Below are 20,467 nucleotides of genomic sequence, written 5' to 3'. Positions count from 1 at the left end.
GTATTACACTCCAGAGCTGCACTCACTATTCTGCTCATATAACATACATTACATTATACACTCACCTATCCTATTGAAGAATCTGTTGACTCCGCTCTGTTCTCCGCCTGGCAGCGTCTCCAGATATTCTTGTGCTCGGACCTCGAAGAGACCTGTAGGTACAAACAAACAGCAGGGTCAGAGCCTACGATCTTCCGCTCACACCCCAACCTTCCAGCCGGGAATGTTCACAGCTGCGTGCGGGGGCTTCAGAGCAGAACTCCCAGCAGTCAGGGTGGAGAAGTGGACGGCACACAGACTGTACAATTATGGAGATCGTCATTCTATAGGGAAACCTTCTTAAAGGGACAGTACAGTCCTCCACGGACAATCTATATAATAGGAGAGGGGTTCTCTATTCCTTCTTCTGACCTTTATTGCCCTGTTTCCGCATCTCCCGCTCCTGGGTGAAGCCTCCAAACATCTGCGTCTCCATGAACACCTCCAGGAATCGGCGGACGCTCTTGGACGAGACGGATTTCCGGAAGGCGTCGCGGAGCAGGGTCCTCTCGTCTTGCTCCCCGGGAACCATGAACAGGGAATAGTGGCCGACAATCTCCACAAAGAAGCGGACGAAGGCCTCCGACACAATGTCATTGAGGGAACTGGAGTCTGGGGGACACAGGAGACAAGGTCACGGGGGGCACGGTGGCAGCTTAACCGATGTGGACCCCGCCCGGCTCTATATGGCCCTTACCTTGCTGCCCGTTGGCAGAGCCCTGGTCCATCTCCACGGCCAGCTCGTTGCGTTGCTCCAGGATCTGCTCCAGGGCCGTCTGCAGTTTACGGGGCAGGATTGAGTCCTCATCCTCCATCTACGAGCACAAGAGACCAAGCGTCAGTCATATAAGTGGGTGTACATACTGGCGCGGTATTATTCCTGAATGTTACCACTTAATATTGCCAAATAATGCATAAGTGATAATATTATCCTGTGTCCATAAATACCGCCTTACAATGCTTCTATACTACTACTATCCTGTATACATATAATACTGCCTTACAATACTTCTATACTACTACTACTATCCTGTATACATATAGTACTGCCATAAATGCTTGTATAATACTACTATCCTGTATACATATAATACCACCATACAGTGCTTCAATACTACTATCCTGTATACATATAGTACTGCCATACAGTGCTACAATACTACTATCCTGTATACATATAATACTGCCATACAGTGCTACAATACTACTATCCTGTATACATATAATACTGCCATACAGTGCTACAATACTACTATCCTGTATACATATAATACTGCCATACAGTGCTACAATACTACTATCCTGTATACATATAGTACTGCCATACAATGCTTATATAATACTACTATCCTGTATACATATAGTACTGCCATACAATGCTTATATAATACTACTATCCTGTATAGATATAATACTGCCACACAATGCTTCTATAATACTACTATCCTGTATACATATAATACTGCCATACAATGCTTCTATAATACTACTATCCTGTATACATATAGTACTGCCACACAATGCTTTTATAATACTACTATCCTGTATACATATACTGCCATACAATGCTTCTATACTACTACTATCCTGAATAAATAGAATACCGCCATACAATGCTTTAATAATACTACTATCCTGTATACATATAATACTGCCATACAGTGCTACAATACTACTATCCTGTATACATATAGTACTGCCATACAATGCTTCTATAATAATACTATCCTGTATACCTATAATACTGCCACACAATGAGTCTATAATACTACTGTCCTTAATAAACATAATACCGCCATACACTGCTTTAATATTACTACTATCCTGTATACATATAATACTGCCATACAATGCCTTTATAATACTACTGTCCCGAATAAATATAATACCGCCATACAGTACTAAATAATACAATGGAGGGCGTTTTAACCAGACAGCTCATGGTGGGGGCGCTATAGGTGGAGGTCATATGAAGGTGTTGCATGGGACAGTGTTCAGACCCCCACCTATCATCAGCAGGACCCCCCTGTGTAGATGAAAGCTACGTGCAGCTATTACCGTCTGGTGGCGGTTTCACTCACCTGTCTCAGGAAGCGACTATTACCGAGGTCGACCAGGAGAACCTGCAATGGAGGAGAAAGAAACACAAGTCATTTCCTATTTCCTGGGGTATTTCCAGGCCGTTGTTTGCCCGTCCTCCTCTCTGACCCCCCCAGCCGCCGGCCCGGGCTCATGTCCATCCATGCTGAGTCTACATCCTGGACTGTGGTTTGAGGTTTCCCTAGTGCTGACCAGAAATGACATAGAACCTAATAATCCTGGAGCCTGTTCAGAAATCACCCAGTGTCGGCACGCAACGCGGCCACAGCCGGGACTGCCTGTAAAGGGTTAACAGGGACCCTCAACGTCCAAAGCTTGTGAGGTCATGAATAGAATGCGAGGATTGCAGTGAGGACTGACACTAACATAAAGGATTAGTAGAAGATAGGAGAAGCTGTCTACAGCCCTGGCACATGCTCCACCTCCCCCCGTGGGTATGTTTGGGGTACGGCAGCTCATCACATGCGGCTACACCCCACAACGGTGTCAGATTTGGCAGCCGAAACGGTTCTTTCTGCTGCGGCCGGAAGCCATTTGTTAATTGCAGGGATTATTTCTCTCCTGTGTGCGCTGAACGGCTGCCAAGCACCGCCAGATACAATGTCCTCCTGTGATCGGGGGAGGTGGACGGGACACAGAAACGATTAGGCAATCGGCACTCGTGGCGACTGGGACGATTACAACTCCCAGCATGCCCTAACACTGACTTAAAGGGCAATCGCAGAGTCACCAGAACACTCTCCAAAAGAGATAATCTTCAACTCACCTCCTCCACCGGCAGCTCCTTGAGACGAGGAAGCGAGCTGGACAGGAGCCCGATCAGGAACGGGGTGGGGGAGCAGACAATGTCGATCATTGATGGAGGCAGCACAGGAATGTAGGTGTGCTGCCAGGCAAACGGGTAGATTAAAGCTACCATGGCATGGCAGCATTTGGACAAGGTGCTGAAAGAAAAAGAAAAGAAAAAAAAAAAAGGAAAAATTTTGTAAAATTTTGTAAATTTTGAATTCAAAATTGTAAAATTTAAACCAAATTTTACAGTTGTTCCCTTGGCTTCGATCTGAAACTTGTCAAATTTACAGTTGACCTTCAATAAGGTCACTGATTCTGCAATGTTTGCTCATCTTTACAACTCTTTGGCCACCAAATTTGAAACCTTTGATCAGGTTTAAAGTTGTTGCCTCGTCCACCAATTCTACAACCATCTCTTGGGTTTACAGTTGTTCCCTCAACCACCAAATCGGTAACCTCAGACCAGTTTTACAGTTGTTGTCGTCTCGGCCACTAACTCTGCAACTTTCAATCAGGGTTACCAAGTTACAGTTGCCTCCTTGGCCACCAACTCTACAACCTTTGATTTCACAATTGACTCCTCGGCCACCAAACTAAAGTTCTTACCTACTGACGCCCCGAACGATCCTTAGATCATTCGCGAGGCTCATTGAAAGCAGCAGCCGTCATTCCTGTTACACAAAGCCTTTAGGTCACCAAACCTGGTCAGGTCTAAAGTTGCCTCGCCCACCAGCTCTACAACTTTCAATCAGGTTTACAATTGCCCCCTTTTAGCCACCGACTCTAAAACCTTTATGCAGGTTGACATGTGGCTCTTTGACTACCAAACATCTACAGGTGTTGACATGGCCACTGTTTTTACAACCTTCTACTCGGTTTACAGTTGTCTCCTCAGCCACCAATTCTACAACCTCCCATCACATTTACCATAGTCTATTTGGTCAATGCAAAGTTCAATTAGGCTTATAGGTGTCTTCTTGACCACCAGCTCTACAACCTTGATTAGGTTTATAGTTGTCTCCTCAACCAACACTTGAGTAACTTTCAATCAGGCTTACACTTGTCTCCTTGGCCACGAACCCTGCAACCTTTCGTCATTTTCACAGTCCTCTTGGCGTCCAAGTGAACAACTTTCGATCAGATTCACAATTATCACCTAGACCACCAACTCTGAAACTTTCCACCAAATTCACAGCAGTCTCTTCGGCCAAGAACTCTGCAACCTTCCATGAGGTTCACAGTAGTTTCCTTGGCCAACAACTCTGCCACCTTCCATCAGGTTCATATTAGCCTTCTTAACCATGGGTCTCCAAACTGCATTAAACAACCCTGCAACCTTCCATGAGGTTCATAGTAGTCTCTTCAGCCAACAACTCTGCCACCTTCCTTCAGGTTCATAGTACTGACCTCAGCCAACAACTCTGCCACCTTCCATCAGGTTCATATTAGCCTTCTTAACCATGGGTCTCCAAACTGCGGCCCTCCGGCTGTTGCAATACTACATTACCCATCATGCCTGGACAGCCAAACCAAAGCTTTAGCTGTCCAGGCATGATGGGCATTGTGGTTTTGTAACACCTGGAGGGTTGGAGTTTTGAGACCCATGTTCTTAACCAACAACTCTGCCTCCTTCCAGCAGGTTCACAGTAATCTCCTTGGCCCACAACCCTGCAAACTTCCATCAGGTTCATAGTAGTCTCCTCAGCCAACAACTCTGTCACCTTCCATCAGGTTCACAGTAGTCTTCTTGGCCAACAACCTTGCCACCTTCCTTCAGGTTCATAGTAGTCTCCTCAGCCAACAACTCTGCCACCTTCCTTCAGGTTCATAGTAGTCTCCTCAGCCAACAACTCTGCCACCTTCCAGCAGGTTTACAATAGTCTCCTTGGTCAACCACTCTATCACCTTCTAGCAGGTTCAGAGTAGTCTCCTTGGTAAACAACCCTGCAACCTTCCATGAGGTTCATAGTAGTCTCCTCAGCCAACAACTCTGCCACCTTCCTTCAGGTTCATAGTACTGACCTCAGCCAACAACCCTGCAACCTTCCGTCAGGTTCATAGTAGTCTTCTCAGCAAACAACCTGCAACCTTCCATCAGGTTTACAGTAGTCTCCTTGGTCAACAACCCTGCAACCTTCCATCAAGTTCATAGTAGTCTTCTAAGCCAACAACTCTGCCACCGTTCAGCAGGTTTTCAGTAGTTTCCTTGGTCAACAAATCTGCAACTTTCCATCAGATTCAGAGTAGTCTCCTTGGTCAACAACCCTGCAACCTTCCAGCATGTTCATAGTAGTCTCCTCAGCCAAGAACTCTGCCACCTTCTATCAAGTTCATAGTAGTCTCCTCAGTCAACAACCCTGCCACCTTCCAGCAGGTTTACAATAGTCTCCTTGGTCAACAACTCTACCACCTACTAGCAGGTTCACAGTAGTTTCCTTGGTAAACCACCCTGCAATTTTCCATCAGGTTTATAGTAGTCTCCTCAGCCAACAACTCTGCCACCTTCCAGCAGGTTTACAATAGTCTCCTTGGTCAACAGGTCTACCACCTTCTAGCAGGTTCACAGTAGTCTCCATGGTAAACAACCCTGCAACCTTCCATCAGGTTCATAGTAGTCTCCTCAGCCAACAACCCTGCAACCTTCCAGCATGTTCATAGTAGTCTCCTCAGCCAACAACTCTGCCACCCTTCAGCAGGTTCAAAGTAGTCTCCTTGGGCAAAAACTCTTCCACCTTCTATCAAATTCATAGTAGTCTCCTCGGTCAACAACCTTGCCACCTTCCAGCAGGTTTACAATAGTCTCCTTGGTCAACAACTCTACCACCTTCTAGCAGGTTCACAGTAGTCTCCTTGGTCAACAACCCTGCAACCTTCCATCAAGTTCATAGTAGTCTCCTCAGCCAACAACCTGCAACCTTCCAGCAGGTTTACAATAGTCTCCTTGGTCAACCACTCTACCACCTTCTAGCATGTTCACAGTAATCTCCTTGGTCAACAACCCTGCAACCTTCCATCAAGTTCATAGTAGTCTCCTCAGCCAACAACTCTGCCACCCTTGAGCAGGTTCAGAGTAGTTTCCTTGGTCAACAAACCTGCAACTTTCCATCAGGTTCAGTGTAGTCTCCTTGGTCACCAACCCTGCCACCTTCCATCAGGTTCACAGTATTCTCCTTGGCCAACAACCATGCAACCTTTGATTAGTCATTAACCAGCCCTTAGGACAATATAGTTTCCCTACAGACACTACAGAACATAAAAATAATAATAACAGGAGAGACCTATAGTTTGGGCCCATAAATAGAATGCCAGGACGTCGGTGACAACTGACACTGTGTAGACTATAGCATACTTTCCATAAAGGGTCAGCATACCGATCCCCTTATAGAGGCGACAGCTTATACGTTCATCACAGTTCATCAAACTTGGGGGGGTTGTATTGTGTATGGTCTCAGTCCGGAGCGGCGTCCCACATCTGCTATCTGAGGCATCACTAGTCACTCTGAGCAGAGACATTCCTGGACCCGTGCCCAGAATCCCACTGCATATACAACGCTCCATAATTATACACCGGGTGACATCAGCGCCAAACGCCGTCATGTTTACAGCCATCTCCATGACAACACAACAGGAAAAGAGAACAAAAAAAATGCTTTACGCTTAACCCTCAGTTGACAGGGAAATTAGAAGGGGACAAAAAAAATAATAAAAAGTAAAACATTAAAATAAAAAAAACTGTAAAAGGTTTTAAAAAAAAAAAAGTTGAAAAAGTAACTTTTTTTTTAAATAAAAAAGTGTAAAAATTAAACCAAAACTGCAAAGTTTAAGAAATTTTTTAAAAAGTTTAAGTATAAACAAAGTTTAAAAGTAAAAAATATAAAAAAGTAAAAAAATAAATTATATATATATATATATATATATATATAAAAAAAAATAGCGCCAACTATCTCCTCAGGTTGTGAGTGGTATTAGAACTCAGCTCCATTCTTTTCGATGGAACTGAGCAGCAATACCTCACACAACCTGAGGACAAGAGGTTTTGGTTTTTTTTAATGAAAGCAGCCATGTTTTTTTACCTAATCATGAATAACCCCTTTAAATTATATAATAAGAATGAAGCAGAGCTGTATACTCATGTTCCGCCATATAGTGTCCCTATAAAACAATGTATCTTCCCTACTTTTAAAGAAGGATAACTACCTTAGGGTGTCCGCCATGAAAATGACCCTTCTTTCCAAGAGGAGAGAGGCGAAGACCTGTATGAGGTGCCGTACGCTGAGGGTGCTGAAGAGGGCATCAAAATCCACGTGTTCAAGCCGAGAGTCCAGGGGTCGACACAGCTCAATCACCTAGGAAGAAGCCAGGAGGAGTTATCATGTGGACAGAGACCAGCAGAGAGCTCCACCCATTTGCCGTCTAGCCCCATTAAAGTAAATAGCTGCATTTCCCTTGAATTCTTTATTGTGCCTGTTATTCCTCCTGGAAACGAGTGAACTTTGTCAATGGGGTGTGTCCTTCCATAGACAGCCACTGTCCAAAAAGTACTGACAGAATCAGAGTAGGAATGGACACACCCTATTGACAAGGGGAATGGGAACACCCAGTCATACATTTCCAGGAGGAACACCAGAGGAATAGCATAACCCAGAGTTCCTAAGAACTGGAAAAAAATCTGAAGCATCTCTTAGAATTCCACCTTGTGCCATTGCTCTGTTACACCTCTTGGTAATCTAGGACTAAATAGACAAGTGGGTAATACCAGGAGCTTTGTCAATGGGCGTGTCCCTGCACAGACCGTCCAATCAGTGCTGACAGTATTAGAGTAAGAATGGACACGCCATATTGACAAGGGAATTGTAAGGCTTGGTTGTCAATTTATTCATACATTTCCCTGAGGAATAACAGAGGGACGCCACAACTCAGAATGTAGAATGGTAACCTTTTATCAATATGGGGCGTTCCCACACAGTCCCAGAGAGTGTAGAAAAAGCACCCTCTGATATTCCTCCTGGAAATGATGGACTAAATTGACAACTGGGTGATCACATTACCTGCACACAGAGGGTGTACTGCCAGACAATGGCACTGTCAGAAATAATTGGACAGTGTTAGCAAATTTATTCATACATTTCCAGGAGGAATAACAGAGGGTCGTCTCTACACTCTCTGAACTGACTAGTCATTGCCGACGTCAGACTGTGCAGATTTATCCTATTCCCAAAAGTAACTGTAACACCCATTAGGGCAATTTAGTCATATATTTCCAGGAGGAATAACAGAGGGAGCTGTACTTGCACTGTTTAGTCTGTCACACCTGCCGACAGCGTCACTCTGTATAGGAATACGCCTTATCGACAAGTTTTTTGAAAACAAGTCAGCAGCATCTTTCCATAGGAGTCTATGTTGTACAGTTCCTCTGTTATTCCTCCTGGAAATGGAAGAATAAATTGATAATTGATTAGGGAATACCTCGGTCCCTGATCCCGGCAGGAAATTCTTCACCGAGATCTTGCGTCCTAGAGCTGGGAAGGGGGCGTCAATGATGGCTCTCATGAACGGCTGCACCAAGGCAGGAGAGATGCCTCTTCTTTTCTCCACCTCGTCCAGGATCTGTAGGGATATGGAAGGATATTATGACGCTCCCCCTCCATACTACAAAGGCTGTGTCAGTACTGCTTACATAGAAAGCCATACCTGCTTATTTCCCAGAACAGCGCCACCCCTGTCCTCAGGATGTGTGCAGTATTACAACCTGTCTCTATAGAACTGAGCGGCAATACCACACACAAACTGAGGACAAGGGGGGTGCTGTTTCTGGAAGAAAGCAGCTATGTTTTTCTTGTCCTGGATAACCCCTTTAAGTGAAGCGATAACCGACGTGGACTCTTATTGTAAGAAACCCCACACGCTTTGTCTGAAACCTGTAACACCGGTTCTTCGTAAAGAACGTTTCCAGGAAACGTTTCTCAGCTGCTTCCATGGAAAAGGCGTGTAAAGCAATTCATCCCCCACTCAAAGGGCTTAGTCTAAAAACAGCGCCACTTGTAAACAGGTTGTCGCTTTAAAGGGGTTGTCCAGCGCTACAAAAACATGGCCACTTTTCCCCTCTCTTGTCTCCAGTTTGGGTGGAGTTTCAAACCCAGTTCCATTGAAGTAAATGGAGCTTAATTGCAAACCACACCTGAACTGGAAACAAGAGAGGGGAAAAAGTGGCCATTTTCTTGTAGCGCTGGATAACCCCTTTAATGGAGCTGCAATACCAGACACAACCTGGATGGACAGTGGTGGCGCTGTTTCTGGAAGAAGGCAGATAGATATTTCTAATGTACTGATCATTACCTTGGAGAACAGGTTGAAGCATCCCAGCCGGCTGACGATACAGTAAACTTCAGGGAGACGTTTCCCTTTACCACTGGGCTGTATGAAAAAAAATTTAAAATATAAATAATAATAATAATAATAATAAAAAACATTGTATCCATTGCTCAAGTGTTCTCTCAAGGGGGTATTCTGAAACCAGGTTAAATAGGAATAAAGTTCTACAGGTAACATCCCTGTCTGCCCCTCTTTTTCCATGTGGATCTATACCTCAGTGTACTTCCTGTTTTTTCCCCAGAATGCACTGCATCGCCTAACCCCCTACTCCCCTCCTGCAGCCCTCCTGCCCACAGCTGCTGGCAAACATAGCATAACACATAGTTGCAAACAGTCCCGGTTTTTCCGGGACTGTACCAATTCTGAGGAGAAAGCCCCGGCAAAACCATGTCCCAGGTATGTCCCGGGAAGCCCCGCCCCCCCGCCACGGGAAGCCCTGCCCCCTTCCAGCGAGAGTCATGCAGAGAAGGGAGAGGAGTCCCTGGGGGACTAGAGGAACCATACTGGTGAGGTAAGTATAGCCTTTTTCTTGTTTTAAATACAGATGAAGGGACAAGAGGATGCTGAAGGGGGTACTGGTATGATGATGAAGGGACAGGAGAAGGATGAAGGGGGAAGTAGTATGATAATAGAGGGGCAGGAGGATGAGAAGGGTAGTACTATGATGATATGGGGTGCAGCTGCATCATATAAGTATAAACTACCAGTATATACAGTCAATCTATCTCTGAGTCTCTGAGTGGAGTGTGTAATATACTGGGGACCTGAAACTGGGGTGTGTAATATACTGGGGACCTAATACTGGGGTGTGTAATATACTGGGGAGTGTAATATACTGGGGTGTGTAATGCTCCTTTTGTGTTGTTCTGACTGTAAATTCTAACTGGAAAATTTTGAACCCACACCCTTGATAGGCCACACCCCACAGAGACCACACCCACAATAAGTCACACCCCCTTTAACGCTAAAGTGTCTCTATAAAAAATCTTCAAATGTTGGCACCTATGCAGCACAAAGCCTATGGCTTTAAACATTGAGGTTGCAGCACCTGCTGCATTCATTTCCTGCTGCTAGATTAAGAAAAACATAGAAAAACATCTGTTCCATTACCAGGAGTCGCCTACAGTAGCCGAAACGTCGACTACCGTCCTCACCGGTCAGCACGAAGGAGAAGGTCTCACTGCAAGGAAGAGAAATGGGTTAATAATGGGAAAAAAAATAGCAAAAAAAAAAAAAAAAAAAAAAAAAAAAAAAAGAAGAAGCCCCTCCCACCCAGTTACCTCTCAAACTGATTGACAGGAGTCCAGTCCTTGGCGTCCGGGAAGCAGAACTGGGGAATGGCCTTAAACTGGTCGCCGGCTTCTCTCATAAACTTGAATGATCGTTCCAGCTGAATCATAAAAGGAAATGTTTAGAGCCAGAGCCGACCAGCTGTTACGTGTCAGATATATATACGTTTACATGGGACTGTTCCTCCCCCCACTCACTACTCCCTATAACACACATTATATATATATATATATATATATATATATATATATATATATATATATATATATATATATATATATATATATATATGACAAACATAGGATACTGATATTTATAACGATTTAAAGGGTTTCTCCATACAGACTTTTTTGTCTGGGTGTTGACAAAAAAATAAATTACATCCCTTCTATATCCATACTTTGCCACACTTTGGCCTCTAAAAAAAGACAGGTTGCTAGGGACAACATCATAACAATGGCTTTGGTTGTTAGGCAGTGCCTCATTAGCAACAATGGATTAGAGGCCTGTCAACTCTCCTGACATTGATTTTCATGCCTTCTATATCCCTAGTTTGGCAACAATTTGGCCTCTAAAAAAAGACTGGTTGCTAGGGACTTGCCCCCTGACAACGTCATATCAATGGCTTTGGTTGTTAGGCAGCGCCTCCTTAGCAACTACACTGGCTTAAAGGCCTGTCAACTCCCCTGACATTGATTTTATTGATCCTGACAACAATGCTGAGCCGTATATTTCATACAACACTGCATTGTGCCATCCCTCTGTTAATCCTCCTGGAAATGTAGGACACACCCTATTGACAGCAGGAATGGTAACGCCCAGTTGTGGCGTTACATGGTGTAAAGTGAAACTGGCTCAGTTGCCCCTAGCAACCAGATTCCACCTTTCATTTTCCAAAGAGTCTGTGAGGAATGAAAGTAGAATCTGATTGGTTGTTAGGGGCAACTGAGCCAGTAGGAATAACAGAGGAACAACACAACATAACATTCTATGGAAATGCAGATTTATTGTAAGAAAATATAATATGCTCAATGGTAATGGTAGCAACCCTTGTCAGTGTAATAAGAGTATCGGGACCCTCTGTTATTCTTCCTGGAAATGTTTGAATAAATTGTAAGTAGCAGCTCATCTGCCAATAAGGTGTAATAATACACAATCTGATACTATCAGCAATGATCAGACAACAGTCTAGGGACACCCCTAGGTTATTCCTCCTGGAAATCTATAGATAAATGGGCAACTGGGTGTTACCATTCCTGCTGGGTATAGGATGTGCTACTACACAATGTGACACTGACAGCAGAGAGTATAAGGGCGTCCTCCTCCTCCCCAAAGTAGTAATAGTACAGTAACTTTTAAATTATCAATGTATTCACAAATCTCCAGGAGGAGTAACAGAGGGGCAGGGGCCTCTCAATTTACTGTGTGTTAGGTGGTTCCTGTTACTCCTCCTGGAAATGTATGACTGAAGTGACAAATTAATGATATCATGCTCTTTGTGGAGGATGTGTCCCTTCCTATTGGCAAATGGATATGCAAAAGAAGAGCCCGTGGAGCCTCATTAAAGAGTCTTGAAACACAGGACTAGCCAGACCAGCCAAGGGGTGGCTCCTGTAGGGAAACCACCAAAACCACCATATTAAGTGGCCCAAGTCAAGGTAATGACAAGGGAAAAACCAAGGCCAGGTATCCATTCACATAGAGCTGTTTAGGGGTGTTGCCCCTCATCAGTGTGGAGCAGAATCCTGCTGCACACTGATGAGGGGCAACACTCAGAAACAGCTTTTACATTATCATTGTATTCACAAATCTCCAGGAGGAATAACAGAGGGGCCGGCCTCTATACTCTTCCACACTAATTATTGCCGATATTGTCAGACTGTGTAGAGAAACAGACAGCTGTTTCGGGGTGTTGCCCCTCATCAGTGCGGAGCAGAATCCTGCTGCACCATGATGTAGGGCAACACCCCAAAACAGCTGTATGTGGATGGATACCTGGCCTTGGGTTTTTTCCTTGTCATTACATTGACTTATACGGCCACTTAATATGGTGGTTTCCCAACAGGAGCCACCCCTTGGCTGGGTCCTTCCCAGCGGGACTTCACGTGGTCCAGTCTCTCACTATGGGCTGAAAACAAAGCAACACAGACGAAACTGAATTATGGGCTCTTTATCACCCCCGGCTATGAGATAAATGTTTATTCAGCTACTTATACAGATTATATAATCTTTCTTCCTTGTGATTACTTACCATCTCTACCTTGTGGACATGCGACCCGCGTAAGCTTACAATCTAATAGCGGAAACTAGGCCATACCTTGAGAGGGAACTGCTGGGTGATCTCGGGGACGTAGACTGTTCCCGTCGGCTTCTTCTGCAGGGAGACCACCACAAAATACTCAAACAGCTGTCGTTCCTGGTACTCGATGAGGTCGCGCTCGAGCGTGTGGTAACGCGGGGTGAGGCTCATGCGGGACTTCACGTGGTCCAGTCTCTCACTATGGGCTGAAAACAAAGCAACACAGACGAAACTGAATTATGGGCTCATTTTAACATTAGAAAAAGTATCCAACCCCTCCCTGTGGACATCACAAAAAATAAGTTAGATTAAAAAATAAACTGTGAAAAAATAAATAAGAGCTACTTAAATTAATAATAAAAAATACTAAAAAAGCAAAAAACAAACAAAAAAAAAAAAAAAAAAAAGGATTATATAATAATTTGATAATGATTGTGATTAAACTTCATGGTCTTTTTTTAACCTTTTTTTAACCATTAAAAGGTCACTCGGCAAAAATCTTTTTCTTTCAAATTAACTGATTTCAGACGGGTGTCAGAAAGTTATACAGATTTGTAATTTACTTCTATTTAAAAATATTAAGTCTTCCAGTACTTATCAGCTGCTGTACGTCCTGCAGGAAGTGGTGTATTCTTTCCAGTCTGACACAGTGCTCTCTGCTGCCACCTCTGTCCATGTCAGGAACTGTCCAGAGCAGCAGAGGTTTTCTCTATGGGGATTTGTTGCTGCTCTGGACAGTTCCTGACATGGACTGAGGTGGCAGCAGAGAGCACTGTGTCAGACTGGAAAGAATACACCACTTCCTGCAGGACGTACAGCAGCTGATAAGTACTGGAAGACTTAAGATTTTTAAATAGAAGCAAGTTAGAAGTCTATATAACTTTCTGGTATCAGTTGATTTGAAAGAAAACAATTTTCTCTGGAGTACCCTCTGTAATAGATGAACAAAATAAATAATAAAAATAAAAAAGTCTATTTAAAATAAGGAGTAAAAAATAAAAATCAATTACCTTATTAACTATGTAATAAGCAAACCAAAAAAAAAAGTAAAATAATTTTTTTTTATAAAATTACATTAACCATGTAATAAGTAGACAAAATAAAATCTAAAAAAAAAGAGTACAAAAAAAATCAAAATAAATAAAAATGTAACATAAAAAATACGTAAATAAATTAATACATAAATAATTAGAAATAAATGCAAAATAATATGTAAAAATATGAAATATCAATTAAAAAAAAACTAAACAATAAATATGTATATAACTAAAATAGAATTGAAAAAAATATATGAATTATTGAGAGAGAAAAAAAAATTTTTTTTTTAAGGTAATAAAAATGTAATAAAAAAAATAAAAAGACAACACTAGGATAATAAACACAAAGTTGTAGCTGGCGGGATCAGTTCAGTCACTTCCTCATTTTGCTATAAACAATAACAATAGAGGAAAAGAGGAGGAAATTGATGGGATTCACAAACAATAAGAGGCTACGGGGCAAGAAAAAAAAAAAAAATACATGACGTCATCGTGTCCGTGTAATATAATACTGTATAATAATAACAGTAGTCTTCGAATCTGAGAAAATTCCTTAAAATCAATGGAACCTGACAGATGCCGGATTATCAGAGATTACAGATTATAGAACGACCCAAAGAAGGATAAAAAAACTGAGGGTAGAAAACTAAAGTTGAAAAGTTTAATAAAAAAAATATAATAAAATAACCTGGTATATTTTCTTACTAAACAGGTTTTCTGGATTATCAGATGCCGGATTACAGGAATGTTACCATGTCAATGATACATAGGACGCATAGACTGATATTTGTACCTTTCAGCTTCTCCTCGGTGTCGCTGTCGGACTCGCTGTTGTCATCGGTTACTGAAAGAGAAGTGAAACAGAATGAGCTGCAGTACCAGACACGGCCAAAGAACAAGGGTGGCGCTGTTTACAGCAGAGAGAAGCCATTTTTTTCTACACCTGTAACCTCTCTTTAGAGGTGTTATCCTGGATAACTCTCTATCTTGAAGAAAGCAGCCAGGTTTTTCTACGCCTAGACAACCCCTTTAAGTGATGCTGACAGTACAGTATGGTATTACCTCTGCCGGAGTTGCTGTCGGCGGACTGTGACAGCCTCTTGACTCTCTTCTTACCCCGCCGGGCCTCATAGATGGAGTTTATCCTCATCACCAGCTGTGCGAGAGAACATGACATCACGCGTCATTATTATTTATACCTATGGGCCCGCTCATCTGAGAGAGGAAAGGGTTAATATGGGAATATAGAAGCTACATAGCACCTAAAGGGTTAATATGGGAATATAGAAGCTACATAGCACCTAAAGGGTTAATATGGGAATATAGAAGCTACATAGCACCTAAAGGGTTAATATGGGAATATAGAAGCTACATAGCACCTAAAGGGTTAATATGGGAATATAGAAGCTACATGGCACCTAAAGGGTTAATATGGGAATATAGAAGCTACATAGCACCTAAAACAAAATCTGCCACTGTCAGGCATGAGCTCAGCTCTAATTTCCATTATATTCAGTATAGCTCCACCCACTGTTAGACATAAGCTCAGCTCTAAACAATCTATAATACATTTAGCTCCACCCACTGTTAGACATTAGCTAAACTCTAGCTTTTTCTATGTTTAGTTTAGCTCTACCCTTTGTCAGACATAAGCTCATCTCTAACTTCTTTTATATTTAGTATAGCTCCACCCACTCTCAGACATGAGCTCAGCTTTAATTTAATCCATAATAAGTTAAGTTCCACCCACTGTCAGACATGAGCTCAGCTCTAATTAAATCCATATCAAGTTTAGCTCCACATACTTTCAGACAAAAGCTCAGCTCTAATTTAATCCATATCCAGTTTAGCTCCACCCACTGTCAGACATGAGCTCAGCTCTAATTAAATCCATATCAAGTTTAGCTCCACATACTTTCAGACAAAAGCTCAGCTCTAATTTAATCCATATCCAGTTTAGCTCCACCCACTGTCAGACATGAGCTCAGCTCTAACTTCCTTTATATTCAGTATAGCTCCACCCACTCTTAGACATAAGCTCAGCTCTAAACAATCCATAATAAATTTAGCTCCACCCACTGTTAAACATTAGCTAAACTCTAGCTTTCTCTATATTTAGTTTAGCTCCACCCACTGTCAGACATAAGTTCAGCTCTAACTTCTTTTATATTTAGTATAGCTCCACCCACTCTCAGACAGAAGCTCAGCTTTAATTTGATCCATAATAAGTTTAGTTCCACCCACTGTCAGACATGAGCTCAGCTCTAATTAAATCTATATCCAGTTTAGCTCCACACACTGTCAGGCATGAGCTTAACTTTAGCTTAGCTCCACCCACTCAGACATGAGCTTAGCTCTAATAAAATCCATAATAAATTTAGCTTCACCCACTTTCAGACATAAGCTAAGCTCTAACTACCTCCATATTTAGTTTAGCTCCACCCACTGTCAGACATAAGCTCAGCTCTAAATTCATCTATATCCAGTTTAGCTCCACCCACTCTCAGACATGAGCTCGGCTCTAAGTGCCTTCATATTCCGTTTAGCTCCACCCACTGTTGGACATATATCTGTTATTTCTGCTCCCACAATGACCTGGGATGATCTAAGATTTACAGGGAAGAAAACGTCATATAATAAAAACTTAAAAAAAACCCCAAAACACACACTTTATGTACCTCCAGACTTATAAGATAGAAAACTATAAGCTGAAGTGGAATTTTCCTTTAAGTTTAGGGATCTAAAATTGCCATAAAGGATTAAACATGTGGGTACTTCCAGCTGGCTATATGAGACACTAATAGCTCACAGCTAGATCTCAGCCAATCACCAATAGCTCCGCCCCCGAGGTTCTTTCCAGACACAGGATACTTAGCTCTTTCACAACTGGTTTAAACCTTTAGGAGCTTCTTATAGATTCTGGGGGAAATTTATCAAACATGGTGTAAAGTGAAACTGGCTCAGTTGCCCCTAGCAACCAATCAGATTCCACCTTTCATTTTCCAAAGTCTGTGAGGAATGAAAAGTGGAATCTGATTGGTTGCTAGGGGCAACTGAGCCAGTTTCACTTTACACCATGTTTGATAAATCTCCCCTTCTGTCTCTAGATGGAGATGACAGTCTATATCTTTCCAGTTAACCCTTTCACATCCCGACTCCACGTAGGGTGCCCTTTAAATCTTTGCCAGCTTTCCTCTCCTGGTTTATCCCACTTTGCACCGCTCACCTTTGGGATTTTAGTCCTCCTCCGCCGCCCATTCTGCTGGTCTCCCGTGCTGAAAAAATTATCGTCTGGACTGCTGGGGGAGGACGGGGGGCTGAGTTTACTGGGGGAGGCCACGCCGTCTCTCCCCAGCTTTCTGATGTCTAACAGCTTGAAACTACGCCGCTCGGAGTTGTGCCTGAAGAAGGCCGACTTCTGCTGCCCCTAGGAGGAAAGAGTGGGAAAGTCAGGCTCCAAATATGAATTTTCAAGTCTATGTAGAAGACAGCGCCACTTTTGACTATAGGTGGTGTCTGGTATTGCAGCTCAACCTCATTCATTGAAACAAATTAAAGGGGTATTCCACTTAAATGTACCTTTTGATATGTTGCTGCCCATGGTAAGACTAACAATTCCTTCCATACCTGTTACTATCTGTTCAGTCTCCTCCCCCCAGTTCTCAGCTGCTGCTTTCTACTGAAGACACAAAACACTGTGTGTGTGCGCTTTTTTCTCTCTGTCTCCCCCCCTCCCTTCTAAGACAGCTGATGTAAACAAGTCCCTGACTGGCTGTATCTGCAACACTGTAGCTTCTTTGTAATGCTGGGAGGGTTATTTGCAGCAAATTGACCTCAGATTAATCCTCCTAGCATCACAAAGAAGCTACAAAGTTGCAGATGAAGCCTGCCAGGGACTTGTTTACATCATCTGTCTCAGAAGGGAGGGGGGAGGAGGGGAGACAGAGAGTAAGGCTCACACACAGATTTTTGTATCTTCAGCAGAAAGCAGCAGCTGAGAACTGGGGGAAGGAGACTGAATAGATAATAACAAGTATGGAAAGAATTGTTAGCCTCACTATGGGCAGCAACATATCAAAAGATATACTTGAGTGGAATACCTTTAAAACTGCAATACTAAATACAGCCAATGAGTGGTGCTGTTTTACCCACTGGGGAAGATTTATCAAACATTGGGTAAAGTGAAACTGGCTCAGTTGCCCCTAGCAACCAATCAGATTCCACCTTTCATTCCTCACAGGCTCTTTGGAAAATGAAAGGTGGAATCTGATTGGTTGCTAGGGGCAACTGAGCCAGTCTCACTTTACACCATGTTTGATAAATCTCCCCCACCAAGTTAGTGTGGCTCCTCACCTTGTTTTGGGCCCCTGGAACGGCCGCTAAAGTGGCTGGGAAAGCAGGACCACGCTTCTTGCCTAGACATCGGCTGTCCGTCTCAATGTCTTCATAGGGGTTTTCCTTTGACGGGGGATCTATAGCATAAAAGATAGAAACAGGAAGTGATATAGAATCAGAACTGCCTGTGTACTGACCTGGATTAAAACATTTTAAAGGATTGTTCAAAGTGGACAATCCCTTTAAAATCGAGATTGTGAATGTAAGGAATTGGTTTTGAAAGCTGCCGCTTCTCCCCAGGTCCTGCGTGCTCTAGCTTCAGAGCGGTGGTCCCGGCCTGTGATTGGCTGAGCGGCCTGTCAGCTGACAGGCCGCTCTGAAGCTAGAGCACGCGGGAACTGGGGAGAAGCGGACCGCAGGAGCAGCCCTGGAGCGTGGATAGGTAAAGTATATAGTTTATGCAAGGGCTGCAAGGACATTGGTAATGATGTCCGTGCAGTCCTTTTTAAACGGTTATCGTGACGTGTAATAGGCTTAGTAAACGAGGCACAGATCGGAATTGTAGTTTTGCAACAGCTGGAGGGCCAAAGGTCTGTTTAAAGTAGACAATTCCTTTAAGAATGCTCTACATCAGTGGTGGGGAAAATGTAGCCACCCAGCTGTTGCAAAACTACAATTCCCATCATACTTTAGCTTTGGCTGCCCAGGCATGATGGGAATTGTAGTTTTGCAACAGCTGGAAGGCCCGACTTTTCTAAATAAAATCCCCTTAAAAGCTGTTTAAAGTGGACACCCCCTCTAAGAATGCATAGTGAACTTCATGTCTTTAAAAATACTTCAAAGTGTACAGTCCTTCTAAGATTGCTCACGTGGCATAGTGGACAATCCCTTTAAGAACGCGTCACCTGGTGACACATCTGGATCTGGTGCCTTTAAGAAGTGTTCATAGGAAACGGCTCATTTAAGAATGAATCCAGGTGGAACTGTTCAAACTGGAAAACGCCTTTAAGAACTGGTCAAAGAGGACAACCGCCTTAAGAAGACAAACAGTCAGATCCCCCGGTGTGAGCTGCATCTCTCCATGCAGAACTGGCCGTGACCCTTTAAGAATTATATAAAGTGGACAATCCCTTTAAAAATACAAGCTATTAGTACCGTCATGATTTCGTGCCTTTAAGAACTGCTCTAAGTGGACAATCCCTTTAAATGGACAATCCTAAGAATTGTCAGACTGCTTAATGGACATTCCCTTTAAGAATGCAAACTGTGCCCACCTGGAGACATATCTACATCTAGGGCTTTGAAGAACAGAACGTAACAAAGTTACTAAAGAATTACTTCAAATCCTTTAAGGACTGGACAAACAGTGAAGGAATGCTCGATACAATATACGCACCTGGTGCCACATCCGGGTCTCCTGCTGTTAACTATTGTCTGATGTAGACAATCCCTTTAAGTATGAAGAATGCACTTTGAAGGCACCAGGTGACAAATGTGGATCTCAAGTCTGACCTATTTAACAATTACTAAAAGGTGGACAATCCCTTTAAGGATTTCTCAATAATGAGAACCCCTTTAAGAAAGAACACACAGTGCAGATATCAAGTGACAAAAGGTTTCTCACATCCATCCCCTCTAACAATTGCTAAAAAGTGGACAACCCCTTTAAGGATTTCTCAATAACGACAACCCCTTCAAGTATAAAGAATGCACAATGCAAGTACAAGGTGACAAATGGGGACCTTATGTCTGACCTCCTTAACTATTACTAAAAAGTGGACAACCCCTTTAAGGATTTCTCAATAACGTGTTCCACTTTAAGAATGAAGAATGCAGGTAATAGGCGAGAATGATGGCCTTATGTCTGACCCCTTTATTAATTACTAAAAAGTGGACAACCCCTTTAAGGATTTATCAATAACGACCTCCCCTTTAAGAAAGAATAATGCACACAGCAGATACCAGGTGACAAATGGGGATCTCATATCCAAGGCCTTTAACAATTCCTAAAAAGTGGACAATCCCTTTAAGTATAAAAAATGCAGGTACCAGGTGACAGATGGGGATCTCATGTCTGACCTATACAAAAAAGTGTACAAACCCTTTAAGGATTTCTTAATTGCGGTATCCGCTTTAATAAAGAAGAATGCACGCTGCAGGTATTAGGTGACAAATGGAGATCTTATGTCTAACCCCTTTAACG

At 42.9% G+C, this 20,467-nt stretch overlaps 1 protein-coding gene across 2 annotated transcripts in view; it reads right to left on the bottom strand.

The window, feature by feature from the left end:
* The window catches only part of DENND2A (DENN domain containing 2A), a 64,869-nt gene that overhangs the window by 4,196 nt on the left and 40,206 nt on the right, over nt 1-20,467 (bottom strand). For both annotated transcript variants that reach the window (XM_069967570.1, XM_069967580.1), the window contains exons 5-19: nt 18,283-18,401; nt 17,156-17,356; nt 14,992-15,085; nt 14,723-14,773; nt 12,911-13,098; nt 10,584-10,693; nt 10,414-10,483; nt 9,268-9,345; nt 8,398-8,538; nt 7,129-7,277; nt 2,906-3,083; nt 2,121-2,162; nt 737-854; nt 412-651; nt 66-152 (exon numbers count right to left, since the gene is read on the bottom strand). In XM_069967570.1, coding sequence (XP_069823671.1) covers nt 66-152; nt 412-651; nt 737-854; nt 2,121-2,162; nt 2,906-3,083; nt 7,129-7,277; nt 8,398-8,538; nt 9,268-9,345; nt 10,414-10,483; nt 10,584-10,693; nt 12,911-13,098; nt 14,723-14,773; nt 14,992-15,085; nt 17,156-17,356; nt 18,283-18,401 — 1,866 coding nt within the window. The remainder of the gene's footprint in view (nt 1-65; nt 153-411; nt 652-736; nt 855-2,120; nt 2,163-2,905; nt 3,084-7,128; nt 7,278-8,397; nt 8,539-9,267; nt 9,346-10,413; nt 10,484-10,583; nt 10,694-12,910; nt 13,099-14,722; nt 14,774-14,991; nt 15,086-17,155; nt 17,357-18,282; nt 18,402-20,467) is intronic.

Source organism: Dendropsophus ebraccatus, chromosome 1 (genome assembly GCF_027789765.1).
Source record: "Dendropsophus ebraccatus isolate aDenEbr1 chromosome 1, aDenEbr1.pat, whole genome shotgun sequence".
NCBI classification, from domain to species: Eukaryota; Metazoa; Chordata; class Amphibia; order Anura; family Hylidae; genus Dendropsophus; species Dendropsophus ebraccatus.
The sequence above is the reverse complement of the archived record's forward strand: the minus strand, read 5'-3'. Positions and strand labels throughout refer to the sequence as shown.